This window comes from Opisthocomus hoazin, chromosome 20 (assembly GCF_030867145.1).
Source record: "Opisthocomus hoazin isolate bOpiHoa1 chromosome 20, bOpiHoa1.hap1, whole genome shotgun sequence".
Taxonomy (NCBI): domain Eukaryota; kingdom Metazoa; phylum Chordata; class Aves; order Opisthocomiformes; family Opisthocomidae; genus Opisthocomus; species Opisthocomus hoazin.
Window position 1 is genome coordinate 13,280,345 of NC_134433.1, and position 17,871 is coordinate 13,298,215.

Consider the following 17,871-nt stretch of genomic DNA (forward strand, 5'->3'; position numbering starts at 1 on the left):
GGTTTGTGCTGGACGGGATGGGTGATGTTGAATTTCTCACTGTGTTACAGGATTGCCTGGCAGATTTGAGTTTCTCTTAGTGCAGGATCTCCCTCGCTGCCTCCTGTCCAGCCCAACGAGCCAGTGCTCACATGGTGAATAAACCACGTTTGATTGCAGCCCCGGCCCTTCTCTGCTGTCCCCCAAAGGGTTGACACATGTGGCAACCAGGCGGTCTCCAGCATTGGAGCGCTTTCTTATTGGAGTGGGGATGTTTGGGGCAATGTGTCCCGGTTTTGCCGCTTTTTATTTTAGAAAAATAGTAAAACCCACGTGTGTGGTCACCAGCCCCGCCTTCCCCGAGCCCCCGGGGCGGAACGCGCCCACTGCGGCCTCGAACCGGCGGCCCCGGCGAGGCGCTGTCGCCCCCCCCGCCGGCCGCCAGGGGGCAGCAGCGCGGCGCCCAGCGCTCCCGCCCCGGAGGAGCCGCTTCCGGCCCACGTGGGGCGCGCGCACATGGCGGCGGTGAGCGGGCCGGGGGCGCGGAGCGGGGCCGGGGCCGCGCGTGGGTACCGGGGAGGGTGGGGGTGCTGGGGCGCTCCGGGTCCTCCGACTTCCCCGGGATTCCCCTGTGGGGCTGCTCCTGCCCCCGTCCCGCGCGGGGTCCCGGTCCCTGCGGGGCGTTTCTCCCTCCCGCGGGGCCCACGCCGGGTTCCCCGGTAGCGGGTCCGTCCCCGCCGCTGAGCCCGCCGTCCCGCAGAGCATGGCGCCGGACGAGGACGTGCAGCGGCTCCTGATCCAGTTCCGCGATGAGGCGGGGGAGTCCCTGGGCTCCCCCTTCGACGTCCCGGTCACCATCACCCCGGAGAAGCTGCAGCTGGTCTGCAACGCCCTCCTGCAGAAGGTGAGACCCCCGCCAAGCTCCCGCGGCACCCCGCGCCCGCCCCCCGCTGCCCCACCTGCCTCTTCCTCCCCAGGATGAGCCGGTGCCTCTGGCCTTCTTCGTCCACGATGCCGAGATCGTGGCGTCGCTGGAGAAGACCCTGGCGGGGCAGAGCGTGGAGACAGAGAAGGTCCTGGACATCATCTACCAGCCGCAGGCGGTGTTCCGGGTGCGGGCGGTGACCCGCTGCACCAGCTCCCTGGAGGGACACACCGAGGCCGTCATCTCGGTGGCCTTCAGCCCCACCGGAAAGTACGAGGGTCTGGCAGCGGGTGGGGGGCTCGGGACGAGGCAGCGGCTGCTGTGTCGCCCACCCTGGGCGCACCGCGCTGAGCTGGGTACTTCCTCCTCTCCCAGGTACCTGGCGAGCGGCTCTGGAGACACCACCGTCCGCTTCTGGGACCTCAGCACGGAGACGCCACAGTTCACGGCCAAAGGTGGGTGCAGGGGGGGTCCCGGGAGGGCAGGGACCCCCCCCTGCTCGGGGGAACACGCAGAGGAGCCTGGGTGCTGCCTGAGCCGTTTGGGCTGGGGCCGTGGCTCAGGGAGGGAATTGTTCTCTGACTAACGACGGGGGGGAGGAGGGTCTGGCCAGGAGGAGCACGGAGGGTTCCCCCCACCCCAGCCCTGCGGCAGGGTGGCTGCGTGCGGGGACGGCGGGGACAGGTGGTCACAGCTCTCCACTCACACCCGCCCCTGCTCTCTCGGCCAGGTCACCGGCACTGGGTGCTCAGCATCGCCTGGTCGCCCGACGGCAAGAAGCTGGCCTCGGGCTGCAAGAACAGCCAGGTACGCCTTGGCTCCCGGCTCCCTCGGCGCGGGGCCAGGAGCCTGACAGCCGCGCTGGGGGGGGGGTCTGTGGGGCCTGGAGACCCTCTGTGGCCCTGGCAAAGGGGCTGGGAGGGATTAGGTGCGAAGAGTAGTTTTTTTCCAGGGTGTATCTGGTTGTCCTGAGCGGGATTCCCGTTCCCCAGAGGAGCTGTGCACGGGGATGCATCGCAGTAGCTGCGAGCGGCGTCTCCGAGCTCAGTGCTGGGCAGGGCTGTGGCTTTGTCGCCTTCGCAGACCTCTCGCCGCTGAGCCCTGCTGCCTTGTGGCAGACGCTGCTCCCTCTGCGCAGGAGAGAGTCCAGGCCTTGGACGCGGTCCTTGGCAGACGGCTCTGTCATGAGGAAGGTGTCTGGAGCAAGAAAGGGCATCACCCAGCCAAGGCAGGGCTGCTCTTTGCGTGACCCAGACGTGCAGCGGCAGCTTGTTTCGCGGCGCTCCCGCTCAGACACAGCCAAATTCCCTCTTACAGGAGTGCGAAGGGGGCCCTGCCCTGGCGGTGGGGCCAAACGTGTGCACTTCAGGTGCGTGCAGAGATACCTGGGGGACGAGAGCACTCGGGGGCAATTAAAAGTGAGTCAGGAACTTGCTGAGCTGCAGCGGGGCCATCACTTGTCTGACCTTCAGACAGTCCGGGAGCAATGAGAGCGGCCGCGGAGCTGCCGAGCGTTGCTGTCCCGTGCTCGGTTTCTGAGCGGCCGCTCCGTGAGGCCGCTGTGATGCCAGCCCCAAGGGAACGGGCCAGGCCGGGGGTTTCTGGCCTGGCTTGGGGCAGTGCTGGCTTTAATCTGATCAAGGGAGTCATCTGTCCGCTGTTTCTCCCAGGCTCTTAAGTAGGAGATGACTAATGCCTTGGCTCCTTGGATGAACATTTATATAGAGAGAAAAAACAAGAGAAAACCAGCATGTGTCCCACCCACAGAATCCGATAATAAGTAGCATTTAGCGCGCTCTGGCTTTCATCGCGCACTGCAAACACTCACAAACTCTCTGGCACAGCGTGTCAAAGGCTCAGGCTGGCTTTTTGGAGACCTGGATTGGGTTTGTTTTGAGGCAGATATTTTTGTAGCAGTGGCGTTTTAGGCAGAGAGGAAGGTGATCAGGTCTCATGCTTCGCCATGTCAGCTGATTGCAGCAGGGATCTGGAAAGGCATCCGACCCTCCTGTCCCCGGCCCTTTCTGCTCCCTGCTTCTGCCAATGTAAATGCGACCCCAAGGACACCTATGCTTTCTAAATGGAGCCCGAACGTCCCTGGGATTCACATGATGTGCGTGGCCTGACGTGACCCTCTTGCTTCCCCTCTTGGACAGATATTTCTCTGGGACCCAGCCACTGGCAATCAGATCGGCCGGGTGCTCGCCGGCCACTCCAAATGGATCACGTGTCTGTGCTGGGAACCGCTCCACATGTAAGTGAAGAGCCAGCCCAGCCCGTCCTCTTTGCTCGTACAGAAAAGAGCGGCCTGGCCTGCAGGGCACTGCTTCTGTGTGCCTTTCTCCCATTGCGGGAGAAGGGGTGCGTGCAGGGGTGCGCAGAAGGGGTCTGTGCAGGAGAACGGCCCCTGAGGTGGGCCGGGAAAAATCCATGTACCTCTGATCCCGGGGTCGCAGCCGCTGCTCACAGTCCCTGTGAGGTTGCTGGGGAAGCTGCTGCCAGGCTGTGCTGCTTCTGCCCCATACGAAAGACGCACTGGCCTACGGAGAGCAATGTTTTTGTGGTGCTGGGCGAACGTTTGGTGTGCTGAGCTGGGAGCAGGAAAGCCTGCCTGCCTGCCTGGTGCCCGAGCTCCAGCTCTGCAGAGTGCCCTCCTGCTCTCCTGCGTCCCGGTTGCCTCTGTCATCTGGTTGATTTGTGGTCAGGGCTGATTATCTGTGCAGCCCCCTTATCCCTTCGATCAGCTGAAGCTCTCTCTGGGAGAGGGGGGCGGAGGGGGGCAGTTGTAGTCAATAATCAAAGACATTATAGAAAGAAATAAATAAAAAGGAAGAAAAAGGGCCCCTTCAGAGCAGAGCCCTGCAGATTGAATTTACCAGTAGTAAACTCCAGCTATTTGCAAACAATTAAGTGGATTAGGAAAAACTGATTATAAAGGAGGATGAGAAAATGGAGAGGAGGGAGCTGACCCTGCCGGGGCTCCACTTCTCTGTCTGCAGCCAGCTGTGCTCCTCGCTCAGTTCCTGCACAACAGGAGGGGCCGTGCTCTTCCTCACTGCTGCTGGTGCCAGGGACCCCTTTTCTTTGACACTGAAACCGTGTTGGGTGGTAAAGATGCTGTGCAAAGGACAGAGGGCTGTGGCCAGCTGCTTCCAGATGTGTTAAATTCGCCCCCCTGAGCCACATGGATGGACATGGCTGCTTTCAGCGCCGCCAGCGCAGCAGCACTCTGTCTGCAGGCCGGCACGTTTCCTGCCGGAGATGAAGCACGGCGTAGGCAGGGGAGCATTCGACGAGTTCCCCGTGCTGCCAGGCTGTGCTGCCTGTGTGAGGCAGACCGATCCCCCTGCCCAGGGCTCTCCCCTGGTGCCAGTTTGTGGTCCCCTCATTAGCCAGCGGGTTAAAGCTGCCTCCTGTGAAAACAAGGTCATTGCCAAGGGCTCAGGTGCCAGGTTTACCCTGGATCGATGCCTCCAGTCTGCAGCCTGGGAGTTGGTTTGGAGGGAAGCATTTGTCTGCCTCTCCCCCGCCTTGTGGGATGTTGTTCTCTGTAGGTCAGCGCTCTTCCCCTGCCCGGCCGCTCTCTGATCTTAAGCCAAAAGAGAAATTTGTCTTTTTTTTATTGACCTCTGGACCCTTGAATCCTCTGAGGCTGATGGGGGAAGAGATTGGTGGAGGAGCTGTGTGCAATGCACAAATGGATCTTCTTTTTGCCCAGAAACCCGGAGTGCCGCTACCTGGCAAGTGCCTCCAAGGATGGCAGCGTCCGCATCTGGGACACGCTGATGGGCAGGTGTGACAAAATCCTGACGAGCCACACACAGTCAGTGACGTGTTTGAAGTGGGGGGGCGATGGCTTGCTCTACTCCTCCTCCCAGGACAGGACCATCAAAGTCTGGAGGAGCCAGGACGTAAGTGAGGCGGGCAGCCCTGCGGCTGCTGGCGAAGGGGGCTGGACACGCTGTGTTGTAGCTTCGTCTGCTCTTCCTGGCACAGATTGTGCCCTGGAAGATGGAGGTGCAGAGTGGGTGCTGTATCCTCTGGACCTGTCAGAGCCTGTTGCTTGACACCATTTGGAAGGGGTAGCTGTTGTGCAATGTTTTAATCTCTAAAAGCATAAAATGGGACTCAAAGCTGGAAACATCCCTGGAGCGACCTGTGCTGGTGGGTTCCTTGCAAGGCCCTGCAGGAAACTGGTTCCTGAAGCTCAACAGTGTTGTTTCTTCCCTGCTAAGCCTGGCCACAGTCCCATCTGCAGCTTAGGGAAGAGGGTTTGGAAAGTTTAGGGTTGGTCCTTGCAGCCCTGTGGGTCTGGTGTGTCCGGCGCAGCCTGGCTCTGTCCTGCCCATCCTTCTCTGAGCAGGTGGCTTTGCTTCCAGGGGGTCCTCTGCCGCACCTTGCAGGGCCACGCTCACTGGGTGAACACCATGGCCCTTAGCACTGACTACGTTCTCCGCACTGGTGCCTTCGAACCTGCGGAAGCCACCATCAACCCCCAGGACATGAGCGGCTCCTGTAAGTGCAGCACCCGCGTTGTAGGCTGGGGGAGGCGGTGGGGAGGATAGGGAGGAGACCTGATGTCTCTCCATAATGCTGCCACGAGCCAAAGCAATCTTGAGAGCTGAGAGCAGGTCCTGTGCTGGTGCTGGGCATGCTGGCAGCCGTGATCTTCCTTGCCCATGCACAGGGTCGAGTGGTCTGAGGGATGGGAAGGCCACTCTGTTTTCACGGGCTTTTGCTCCCAGTATCACCCCTGGCAAAGAGAAGGTGGGTGAGCAGTCACAGATGCATCTGCTTGGCCCACGGAGCCAGGATTGGAATTGGCATCACAGGGTTATAAAGTTTCCTTTCACCTAAGGATTGCAAATCTCTATTTCCCTCTCCCTTTCCCTCTTTCAGTGATGGAACTGAAGGAAAAGGCACAGCAGAGGTATGACCAAGTCAGGGTAAGTCCCTTTTGTCCCCGCTGTCATTTCTAACACTGTTCCTGGTGAAAGCAGTAAACGTGCACAGCTGGCTGTTGACCCCAACACTGGTGTGCTTCCATGCTCTCCACACCTGGCTTGTGCAAGACTTGGGCTCTTTCATCCCTTTCTCAGGGCCAGGAACCAGAAAGGCTCGTCTCGGGGTCAGATGATTTCACGCTGTTTCTTTGGAGACCAGCAGAAGACAAGAAGCCACTGGAAAGAATGATGGGCCACCAGGCACTGATTAACCAAGTCCTCTTCTCGCCAGACACCCGGATAATAGCTAGTGCTTCCTTTGACAAGTCCATAAAGCTCTGGGATGGTAGGACAGGAAAGTGAGTTGGTTTGTTCAGTTACAGAGATGGTGCTCGTGTGGGGTCTGCCTGTCATGCACAGGTTACGCAGAGATGGGCCCCAGCGTCATTGCCAGCAGCTCCCTGGTGCGTTCAGCATCTCTGTAGCCTGAACTCATGCAAAGTAATTCTGGTGTCTCTGTCTCTCTCTGCCCTTGGGAAGTCCCTTGTCCGGCTTTGCTTGTGTTACAGGGTCTGTGCTTGGTGGGTGTGTGTAACCCTGCTGTCACCCAGCCCCAGCACTGCCTGGCACATGCTGCCTGCTGCAGGGTCAGTTCTCCGGGGCAGGCGCAGCTGCGGTGGGGTGGGACGTTCCGCTCGGCTGGTCCCCTGAAGACATGTGCATTGCACACTGCAGGCTGACCCAGTTTAAACAGTTCCTGTGCCAGAGAACAGCTTTTTCCGGACAATGAAAATTCTTGTAGTTACAAGTGGTGCGGATGGCGTTTGGATGCTCTTGTAGTCAGGTTTTAACCTTCAGCTAGAGTACTGGTGAGATCCCTGGGGCAGCAGTCCATCCCTGTAAATCAGTCTCTATACTGATAAGCTTGGGTTTCATAATTTTAACGGTCCTTCTAAATCCAGGCTGCTCACCCAGAGAGAGGAAGGACACATCTGTACAGTAAGGCTGTAGCATTGCCTTCTGGATAAGGGTTTTTGGCAGAGGAACTGAGATGAAGAGCTGCCCTCTAGAAGGCTCTGAGCCCACCTGGGAGGGTTTGTAGACAGACTGAACCACCTCTGGACTCTGTAAAGCAATTGACTGCCTTGTGTGTGCTGGCTTGAGGTGTGCTGTGCTTCCCATGACAGTGCTTGCTTGCTCGCAGCTGGAGAAGAAACATGAAGGCTGGGCAAGGGCACGTTTGGAACAAACCTAGCTGCCTGCTTTTCTAACAGCTTCTTTGTGCCTCCTCCACACCAGGTACCTGACGTCGCTGAGAGGACATGTCTCGGCTGTGTATCAGATCGCCTGGTCAGCCGACAGCCGCTTGCTGGTGAGCGGGAGCAGTGACAGCACGCTGAAGGTCTGGGATGCCAAGATGAAGAAACTGGCCATCGATCTCCCTGGCCACGCGGACGAGGTGAGGTGTCTGTTCGAGCCGAGGAGTTTGAGAGAGGCAGAAGTGATGACGGCTCTCAGCAGAGATAACTGTGTCTTTCCCTAATGCTAGGTGTATGCGACGGATTGGAGCCCGGACGGACAGAGGGTAGCGAGTGGAGGGAAGGATAAGTGTTTGCGGATGTGAGTAAGCTATTGTCTGTCCATAGAGGATGTTGCAGCTTCTCCATGTGTCCTTCAGACTGCAAGTCTCCTTGCAGAGACCTGCATGGTTAGGGCATGGTCTCTCCTTGCAGAGACCGTGACACTGGGCCAGATTTCAGCCTGGAGGCCTGACCTCCCTCAGGGCAGGAACTGCTGCTGTCCCCTGGGGGATGACTAGAAAGCAGAGTCCCTCCAACTGAGCAGTCAGTGGTGAAATTTGACTCAGATGTTTTGGCTCCTGGAGAAGGAAGGCACAGTTGTACCAGTCGTTCAGACTCTTCCTTGCTTGCCTTCCTCCGTCTCCCAGTTATGCAGACAGACAAATTCCCGTAAGCTGGCTGCCATTTGATCATGGCTGATAAAGGAACCTGGTTCCCAGGCTCCGCTGTGCTGCTCTCGTACGGTACCTCTGGGCTGTGTGGCAGCGCCGGTGCTGCACCGCAGGGACGCAGCAGCTCTTTTCATTTGCAGATGGCGTCGATAGGAGCAGCAACGCGAAGCCACCGGTCCTGTCCTAAGCTGGCCTGCCCGTCGGCGCAGTCTGCCTGGGAGATGTGCGAGGTGATGGATGGTAGAGGCCAAGCCGAGCACGACTCCCTATTCCTGTTGGCTGCTCTCCCTCATGGACTCTTTCCTTATATTTATTTAAGGAAATTTTAATTCCAGTTCTTATTAAGTGCTGTTCTTTGCAGAATGATTTCCTCTGAACATTACAGGAGGGAGATCTCGTCTGCCTCCATCGCAACTGGCTTTTTATTGAAATTTCAGCCTCACAGTGGCCGGCTGCCTCGAAGGGGGCAAGCGAAGGGTGGGGGCAGCTCATGCCCTTGCTGTGTGAAGAATCACGCAGGGAAAAGGCTTTCAGTGGGAAGAGAAAGGGTTGTCCTTGTGTTGACTTGGAGAGGAAGGGGAAAATCCAGCACATCATTACATTGCAGAATTGTGCTCAGCTACAGGCCTGGGACAAAGATCTGCTGAGAACAAGGTCTCGGGGCTTCTCGTTATTCCAGTAAGGTTTTGCCTTTCCACTCAGCTCATTTCCCTGTGGGCTGTGCTGAGCATTATCTGTTAGTGATCCTCCGCACCCGCAGCAGATAACTCATTCGCTCATCCGTTCAGGGTGCAACAGGCATGGACTTCAAACAACTGCTAGAGCTGTGCTGAGTTCTCAGGTCTCAGTGGCTCTTGGAAATGGGGAAATGAGGCACCCGTGCCTCTGGACAGGGGGGAGAGCACCCATTTCCCATCCACTGCCAGCTCAGGGGAAGGGAGGAAGGAAGGAAGGGGTGGGAAAGGGGAAGAATGGAGCAGGCATTTTGGGTGCTGTCTGTCCCTTGCCTTGGATACGTGGTGACAGCAGGGCTGGGGCTGTCACAGTAAATCGCAAAACTTCCATTGCACAGAGTTTGCTCCTTCTGGAATTTCTCAAGTGCATTTACTTGCCCAGTGGGTGAGAGGGATTCACAGTCAGTTATAGATTTGTAAGCTTGCTTATGAGCCTTTTTATAAGTCAATTCAGGCTTCCAACAATCATGAAGCAAATAAACCTGGATTTAGTGTTTATTTCCAGGATGCTTTATGAAACAATGAAAATCAAGATGTGATTAATAAGGAATAGAGATTATATTGTCAGATTTAATTGCAGCAAGCTAGCGTGAAGGCCAAAACATTCTCCGTAGCTCTCATACTGCAGTTGCTACTCAGTGATTACTACAGCTTGGAACAGGAGTTTGGGTCTCAGATGCTTCCCAGCTGCAGAAGGTGCGTTGCAGGACTTTTAATCCTGCTGGCAAGACTGGTGTGGAGAATTAAGAGGGAATGGCACAGTAATGGCCATTTGCTTGTCTGCAAGTGTTCGGGTGAGCAAAAGTCTGGAACAAAGGGTTAAGTCTTTCATACTACTGAGAACAGAAATTGCGGTTCCTGTTGTTAGTATCTCTGCCAGCCAAGTCAGCAGGCTCTATCTTCATGGGATCTTTTGGGAAGAGCTCAATATCCTGTACCTGCTCTTTCATGAACGTGCTTCCTCCAGCTGGTTCTTGCTGACAGTGAAGGCCATGTTGCATCCATCTGCATAAACAAAACCTTTCGCAATTGACCAAGGTAAATCTTGTGGGACGGGGTGATTTAGAACTGTAGCTGATAATTCGGCCTCCCCAGACCGCTGTGCCCTTGGGAAGGAGAGGAGCACGCTTGCAGCTGCCGGATCTCTGCTAACAGCTGAGAAGCCTGCCAATTTTGGAGGTTTTTGGGGTGCCTGTGCTGAGGGGAACAATCCACCTTTGGGAGTTCAGCTCTGTGTCCCCGGGTTTGACTTGCTGAAAGCGGCAGTTTCTGCAGCTCCTGGTAGTCCATGGCTCTTTCCGAGGGAAGGAGCATCGGTCTTTGCTTCCTCTCCCAAAGTGCTGCGTGGGGTCACTGTGTCCTGTTAATCCCGGGCACGTTTTGTGTTAGAAGTGGGGATGTGTCAGAGCCAGGGGACGTGATCTGCCTGCAGGGACTGGCATGGCTGTGTGTGTGTGTACATGCACCTGAAGACCACTTGCACCGACTTCCAAACCAACCCAGCCCTGCCCTTCCATCCTACCCTCTGACCGTGCTCCTAACCTAGGCTAGCTGCTGCCATCCCTTCAGACTCTGCTTCTGCAAGGTTAAGCACCAAACAGAGCCTGACTAAAACCCACCTTCCTAATGCTGGAGCAGAAAGCTTTTCCAAAGCAAGGTGAGACCTCTCGAAGAAAGAGAGGGCCTTGCAAGTTAGTTTACACCAAAAGAAGCTATCTTGGTCTTAATCTTTCTGTGGCCTGATAGCAGGTAGATTTTGACCTACACTATGTGATGGGTTTGCACGTAGACCAAATCTTATTCTCCTATCTGAGCAGCTGCTACTATTTTTATCATTCATACAGTATTAGCTTTCATGCATGCTAAGTGCTGGCCCTGTTCCAGCTGTATTCCTAAGCAATCCCGTAACGCTCCTCCCTGTTTTATTCGAATGCGGCATTTCCCGGGCCTGGCTCTGCAGTCTCCTGCCTGCTCTCGCACGCTGGGGAAGAGCTGCTGCCCTTCGCTTCGGAGGTGGCTCCTTTTTGGCAGGAGGCGAAGCAAGCATGCAACCTCCCTCATTCTCCTGCTGATGGTGATGTGAGCTTTAATGAGCTAATTTTTAGAATTGCAGATTTGGGTCGATGGTGTTATTAATGGGGAATTCATTACTTTTTGTTAAAGGACAAATCTAGAAGGTAGGCTGGAGCTTTCTGAGTGTTTTTCCGGGAACCACATCGCTAACTGTACAAAAAACCCTACTGAAACATCTGAAATTTTCCAATGCTGTGTGATGACAACATCAGTCTCTGCTGCTGTGTTTCAATCCAGTTTCACCCAAGTTATTTGTTAAACGTACCACACAGGTATGCCTACCTCAAGGGCATTATTTTTCACTGATAATATGAGAATAATTTCAGGCATATCCCGAAAGTGTTTGTCCTGCAGAGCCCTCTGACCCCTCCTCCTTTAAAAACTGTGATAGCTCAGCTGATGCCACCATTAATTTTGTTACAAATGCCCGATGGGAGGACAGTGATGGTAAGGACTGGGAACCATGCCAGTCCTCCAAGAAAGGTTTACCTGTCTCATAAATTCCTGGGTATGATGGAGGGAGGGAACGACAGAGACAAGAAAATGAAGAGAGCACCCAGGGCGAAGTAGATCATTTGGGATAGCGCTGAGATGAGCAGGACAGTGCCAGACTCATGCCTTAGGGGGTTGATTTAGATACGTGAGGCTTTAACACCCTTCTGAAAACGGATCTCGGGGCTGTGTGTGCTGCTTATCCACAGAGGAGGGCCGGGCAAGTGGCGTACATGTTGTGCTCCCAGGGTCCTTGGAGCCAGGCCTTCATGTTCTACTCGACTCAGCTGATCTCTTGATTATTTTCCCAGACCAGTAATTTAACTTCATGTGCATGTTTATAGCCTGGGGAGAGATACAAGAAAAATCTTTTGATGAAAGCATACTTCTGTGTACTCGGACAAGCAACCTGGAAGGTGCTAATTCCTTACTAGATCTGGTGCTTCTGTGAGCATGAATCCTGGCACACATCTGAGGGGCGAATTTGGCTGAAACAATGTAGTGCAGCTGCGGCAGAGCCACAAATCCATCTCCAGTGCTGTTATTCTGTATTTTCTTCACCCTGCCCCTGTAAATCAGTGGTCCTTGCTGAGCTGTAAGTCGCTGGTGGTCTCTGTCAGGGGGCTGCAGCTTTTGCACGGTATGATGTTAAAAATAAACTCAGGCCACAGTAGTCTGTGCTTTTGAAGGACCACTGCGCTCGGTTAGACATGATACTGGTGCACGCTGCCCAGCTATGCTTTTTGAGCACGCTGGGTATTTTATTGTCCTGCCGCGTGGCTTGTCAGAGCAGAACAGTGCATCCCTCCGAGTGCTGCAGGGCTGCCGCTGCCTGCCAGCACTAAATGGCAAATATCTGTGTGTACTCGTTGGGCGAGAGGAGTAGCACAAGCCCTATGGGGCTATCGTGTGTCGCTCTCCCAACATCTCTAATAATGAGGCTCCCTTTGGGAAAGGCAGACAAATACAGTGCGCTCTGTCTCTGACCTCTTTCAGCAGCAAAAGCAAGTGAAGGTGCTGTTTGTAAATAGGTTTACTGTAGTCCACTGGTGCTGGAAAGGTTGACACCTTCCCAGAGATTAGGCAAGGACCCAGCTCAAATGAGCGACCTGCATGCAAATCCCACAGCCCTTCGTCGCGTGGTTTTTCAGACATCAGCCCTTCAGATCCCGTTCAAATCCCAGTGCGACGGCAGCTTGTTTAGTTATTCTGGTCAAACATCCCTGCCGCTCCTGGCTGTTTTGTCCTTGCTGTGCTGAAACAAACCTGCTTGAGGGCTCCAACCCCGGTACGGGGACAAAAGGACATCAGGCTTGCCGCTACTGAAGGGAAATGTGGCTCATTTTTGAAGTGTAATGCAGAATGGGTGGTTTAGAAATTCCTGAAGTGGCTTTCTCTGTTCAAAAGGCATCTTTCTGGTGTGTTTTTTTTTTTAAGCTTCCCTAAAATGCAGCTTGTGACATTGACTTTGGGGTAAGCATACACGCTGATGCTGAGAGGATGAATACTGAATGTGAGAGTCGGTGGATTGCAATAAATAGCCAATTCTCAGGGAAATTATCTTCTGAATTAGAATATTTAACACGTTGAGACTTGTGGGCTTTTTCCTGGTTTTAAAGGGGCACTGTGAATGCCAGAAGTACTAGAAAAGTGTCTGTGTCACTACCAACACCTTAATTTATGATTAACTTGGAATATTTTTACATCTCATTTATTCCTTCCACGGGGGTATTCTGAGCCACTGAAATTACTTGGTCAGCTTTGCTTTCTCTGTTTTGTTTGCTAGGTTAGCGCCATGAGCGGATTTTGGATGGGAGCTCAGAACTTCAGGAAATAAAAAGGAGATTTGGTCTTGAGGGGGTTTTGGTCTGGAGAGGATTTAAAGCCCTTTGATTCTCTTTGGCACAAAGTAGATGCCTTGGAATTCTTCTGATGCCTCCATATAATGTCTAGAGCTTACAAGGTCCTTTATAAAGGTGTCAGTATTTCCTTAAGTATCTCTTGCCGAGTATTTTTTTAATCCAGGTGCATTGTTTTTGGAGAAGTCTTGGGCTTTGGCATGGCACACAGCTCCAGTGGTACTTGGCTTTGTGTGCCAGAAAGCAGAGGTGAGTGAAGAATAGGAGAGGACGACCTGCCTAACTCTGCTCGGTCTCTATTTTGATGTAGCAGCGCTGAAAGCAGACCCGATACCACGTGAGAGAAGACGCAGCACAGCAAAGTGGGGTCGGAGCTCTGCCCTGCGTGAACCCAGTGCGCTCCTTGTGCTGTCTGTAACTTCACGGAGGGTTGATCCCCGCTGCTGCGGTGTCAGAGTGCGGAGGGGGTCTGGGGCAGATGGGGATATTGAGGAGGCCTGAGACAGCTCCAGGATGCGGAGGTGGCATGATGGAGAACGCAGATAGAGAGCAGCGAGTAATGGAAAGCAAAGGAAAGGAACGTAATTATGTAGATCTGGAGGTAAAGGTCAAAGGCTCCATGTGACTGGTGTGTGGTGGCGGGTTGCTTCTTTTTAATGTTTGTACGTGTCGCTGTAAACAGCCCCAGGCTGATCTAAAAGTGCTGGGAGGCAGAGGCTGTAAATTAAAGAGGTTGTTCTCCTTATAGAGCGAGCGAGCAACTTGAAGTGTCTTTGGCTTACAGCCCTTTGCATGCTTGTTCCTCCATTGCTTCTCCATTTGTTTAAGTTCCTTGTGTTGGGTCTGCCATCAAGTCTTGCTCGAAATGGCGCCAGGGCAGCGTGGGTTGGCAGGCGGGATGGCTCTGTACCTGCTGTCCTGCCAGCCTCGCCGGCCTCCTCCAGCCCTCCCGCCTCACCTCACGGCCCCTCGCCTTCCTCCTCCCTGCCAGGCGGGCCTGAGGTGGCTGAGGTGAAACACAGCAAGCGGTAAAAGCGATGGCGGGGAGCGGGGGGCGCTGAACTCGGCTTCGGGCTCTCTGCTTCGGCGTTGGGCTGAGAACGGGGGGTCCCCAGGGCCGGGGTTAGCGCCCGCCCGCCCTGAGGGGACGCGGGACCGCCGCCGGCAGCCATGGCGGGGCCCGGCGCGCGCCGCGCCCCTGAAGAGATGGCGGCGGAGGGACCCCGCCTCGCGCTCCCGCCGGGTTAAACCGGGTGAGGCACTTTTTGGCCGCCGGCGGAAGCAGCCGGGCGCTGGGGCCTGCGCGATGCGGCCTATAAAATGCGTGGGGTGGCGCGGAGGTCCGGGCAGTCGGAGCCAGGGCTAGCGGGGTGCGGATTGCTAGGGCGGCGGTGAGGGAGCGGCGGGAGCCCCGGGAGGCGGTGGCGGCCTGAGAGACCCCTGTCTGCACCCCCCACTCCTCCCCCGTCCTCGCGGGGGGTGCGGCGGCGACAGCGACAGCCACCCCCGGAGCCGCGGGCCGCGTCTCCCGCCCCGCTGAATGCTCTGGGGCTCGGTCCCTGAGGGGGGCCGCGGCGCCGGCAGCCCCCGCTGTGGTGAGGCCATGGGGGCGGGCAGCGGCAGGGCGCGGAGCCCCCTTCCCCGCTGAGAAGGCCCCTCGTCCCGGCGCCGATGCGGCGCTGTCCCCTCGCACCCGGCCCCTGAGAGCCTTCCCCTTCCCCGCCTCGCCCTCCCGATGCCAGACGGAGCCCCTCGCCTCGGATACGCCCTGCAGCAGCCCCGCCGGCCCGGGGGTCTGCGGCTGCCCCCGCGGTATGAGAGGAGCTGCCGCCGGGGGCGGCCAGGAGAGGGGCAGGCTCCCAGCCCGCGGCCGGTTGTCGTGAGGCGGCTGTAGCTGGCCTCGGCTGGAGGAAGAGCCCCTTTGTTTTCCCTCCCTCCCTCCTTCCCGGGGCTTCATGCCCCCCTGAGGGATGATGGAGGTGGTGGGGGACTTTGAGTACAGCAAGAAGGACCTGATAGGACACGGAGCCTTTGCTGTGGTCTTCAAAGGTCGCCACCGCAAGGTAAACAGCGATGGGCTTCGCCCGCGGCCGGAGCGGGGCCGGTTACACAACCCCGGGTCGGGGTCGCTCGGCGGGGCTGCAGCCGGCGGGAGCCCCTCCCGGTGGGTGGCAGCTGGGGAGGCCGGGGCTGCGTCTGTTTGTGTCCTTTGGGGGATTTTTGTCGTAATTCGGGTGTTTGGGGAGAAGAAAGAAAGAAAGAAAGAAAGAGAGGAAGGTGCGGGATGGGCTGAGGTACCGGGGCGGGGGCGGCGGGGCCCGGCCTGCTGCTGCTGCAGCCCGGGAGCTGAGCAGCCGGCTCCCGGCCTCCATAAACCCGGGGGTTTTGGTGTTTTGTTTGTTTTTTTTTTCCCTTTTCCTCCGCTAAATAACCCCCAGGCTGTCCGCGTTCCCACCTCTCTGCGGTTTGGTCGCTCGCTGACATAACGGCGAGGGGAGAGTGGTAGCCGGGGGGAAGCCGAGCCCCTTTGTTCCTCGGGAGGGTCCTGTTTATCTCGCTGGACAGCGAGGGATCTAATGGAAAATCGTCTCCTTTGGGACTGGCTGGAGATTTCCTGGATTCGGAGGTGTCTGGTTTCCTGGCGTGGCTCGCTGATCACCACGGATATTCATAGTTGCGTTATGATTTCTCGGTGCTGTGAGAGCCGGTTCTGGTGCGGGTGCCCGAAGTGCTCTGCTCTGCAGAAACCAGCTCTCCTCAGGTTGATCCTTCTGGAGCGTTGGAGCGGCACAGTCCAGTGATTTTGGGGCTTAAAAAAAAAAGGAGAAAGGAAAATAAAAAATTTGAAGGCCAATGGGGGTGCTCCCACCTTACAAATGAATAGGCAGTGTATTTTTAGATAATATATAAATAGAGAATATATGTTTACTTAAAACCCCAGATGTTTTCTGGTGCTATTTTCAGCTGTAGAGCATACTAAGGCTGAAAATGGGAAGTCCTTAAAGGAGACTAAAAGTAACTTAATCATTGAGACGCCTAAAAAGCAGATACATAGCACCACTACCAAGACATAAATGGGATGTGATTACTTCTTTTTTTTTTTTTTTTTAATGCTTTTGAATCCATGAAAATGCAGTGTAGCTGCAGCTGGATTTTAATAGCTGTCTGAGCTATTGTGGAATGAAATAGTTCTCCATGGTGTCATGTGATGTAGTAATCGCTGGTGGGTAGAGCAGGGGTGATCTCGCAACTTTTTCTCCAGTGCTTTACTAGCTAGTTGTTAGTGGATAAAGTTTAAAAAAAATATATAAAACTGACAATACTTTTTTGTTTATTTGTTTCCAGAAAACTGATTGGGAAGTAGCCATAAAGAGCATTAACAAAAAGAACTTGTCAAAGTCACAAATCCTACTTGGAAAAGAAATAAAAATCTTAAAGGTATGTTAATTTGCAGTGGTTTTTAAAGCTGCTTTACTTGAAAAGGAAAAGAGACTTTTGACCTAGTTCATTCCGGGTCATGGGTAGTATCACAGTAATTGCTATTCTGCCTTTTGTTTCTTTGTTAGTTCCGGGAGAAATCCAGAACTAAAAAGACCAGGAAAAAAGAAAAAGATACTTTTTTAGTTTTGGAAGTGGTCTCGGAACAGGTTATGGGCATGCAGTTGTAGTTAAAAGTGGAAAGTTGTTGCAGAACCAGTCTCTGTGCTTTGCTTACTGCAGATACAGAAAACTTTGTGCTGCAGGATGGCTAACGTGGCACCTTTCCTAAGCAGTGCATACAGCAAAAGTCACAGCTGAGGGTAACCCATCAGTCTTTGATCTTTCTTCATCTTCTTTGCTCAGAGATGCCTTGAATGCTAAAATCGGCATGCTGAATTTGATTCCTGAAGCGGTCTTCCCACTTCTGAGTTGTGTTAATTGACTTAAAATGTGTAGTGTGGCTCTAATGAAGGAAATAAAACGGAGAATCGTATAGTTTTTCAGTGCGATTTTATGGAAGTGTCTCGGATGGTCTCTTAGCATTTTCCGTTCTCCGAACTTCAGCTTATCTCATTTTACATAGCTTTGCAATAGTAATTAGTGCTGCTTTCTTTCCATGTTTCTAAGCTTCCTGAGATACGTCACTATTTTATATGCTAATATATATGTATTATATTCCAGTATATTTATTCTATACCAGACATTGTAGTGTTGGGTGTATTAGTGTGCTGCAAGTACTTAGCAAAGACATGTTTTCTTGAGCAGTTATGAATAATTGCATGAGGTCTCCTGTGAGATTTATTTGGTGTTATTTGGTTTGATTTCTGTTTTTACTGTAAAATGGTAAGGTTGACTTGAAAATAGTGTAGTTGGTTGCTCTGCTAAGTGAGAAATTGTGAGAGACTGTAAAATCAAAGTTTGGTCAGTTTTTGGTACTCATTAAAGTAGCTTGTGCTGTAGTACTTTCTGTAACATGGCATAGACAATAAGTTCTGGAACCAAATGTTTTTGTGACCTCTGAAGGTATTGCCTAATTTCCTATTCCTGTAAATATTGTCTAAATAGCTGGGATTTCCTCCAAGTTCCAACAGATGGTCTAAAAAAGATGCTACTTTTCTTTGTAAAATGTGGTTCTCTTCAATTATCACCTGGCATTTAAAATAATAATTAAAATAATAATAATAACAACAGATTATTTGCATAATACAAATATTTTGTTTTACAGGAACTTCAACATGAGAACATTGTAGCTCTCTATGATGTCCAGGTAATATATATCCTGATGCCTTTTTCTTCATTAAATTTTATTTATGAAAATATAATGCCCATGTATATATCTCAAGTAGAAAATTTTGAATGGCCATGTATTTTGTTGCTATGATGAATTTAGTACTTAGAAAAAGAAATCCAGTTC

General features: G+C 53.8%; 2 protein-coding genes across 3 annotated transcripts in view; both read left to right on the forward strand.

Moving 5' to 3' along the window:
- The first annotated feature begins 468 nt into the window (after positions 1-468).
- On the forward strand, positions 469-13,734 carry NLE1 (notchless homolog 1). Its single transcript, XM_075440164.1, has 13 exons — positions 469-504; positions 740-883; positions 957-1,174; positions 1,280-1,359; positions 1,635-1,711; positions 3,061-3,158; positions 4,623-4,815; positions 5,284-5,419; positions 5,804-5,850; positions 6,004-6,206; positions 7,147-7,306; positions 7,397-7,467; positions 7,960-13,734. Exons 1-13 carry the CDS (start codon positions 496-498, stop codon positions 7,970-7,972), a joined length of 1,449 nt encoding a protein of 482 aa, XP_075296279.1. The 5' UTR covers positions 469-495; the 3' UTR covers positions 7,973-13,734.
- Positions 13,735-14,152: 418 nt separating this feature from the next.
- ULK2 (unc-51 like autophagy activating kinase 2) overlaps positions 14,153-17,871 on the forward strand; it is a 40,386-nt gene continuing 36,667 nt past the window's right edge. Inside the window, exons 1-3 of one of the 2 annotated variants that reach the window (XM_075440463.1) lie at positions 14,153-14,230; positions 16,323-16,415; positions 17,683-17,724. Coding sequence is in view for 1 of the 2 variants with exons in the window: in XM_075440462.1 (XP_075296577.1) it covers positions 14,948-15,040; positions 16,323-16,415; positions 17,683-17,724 (228 nt within the window). In the remaining variant the exon portion in view is untranslated. Of the gene's footprint in view, positions 14,231-14,314; positions 15,041-16,322; positions 16,416-17,682; positions 17,725-17,871 lie in introns of those variants that run through there. The other variant, XM_075440462.1, reaches the window with a different exon arrangement.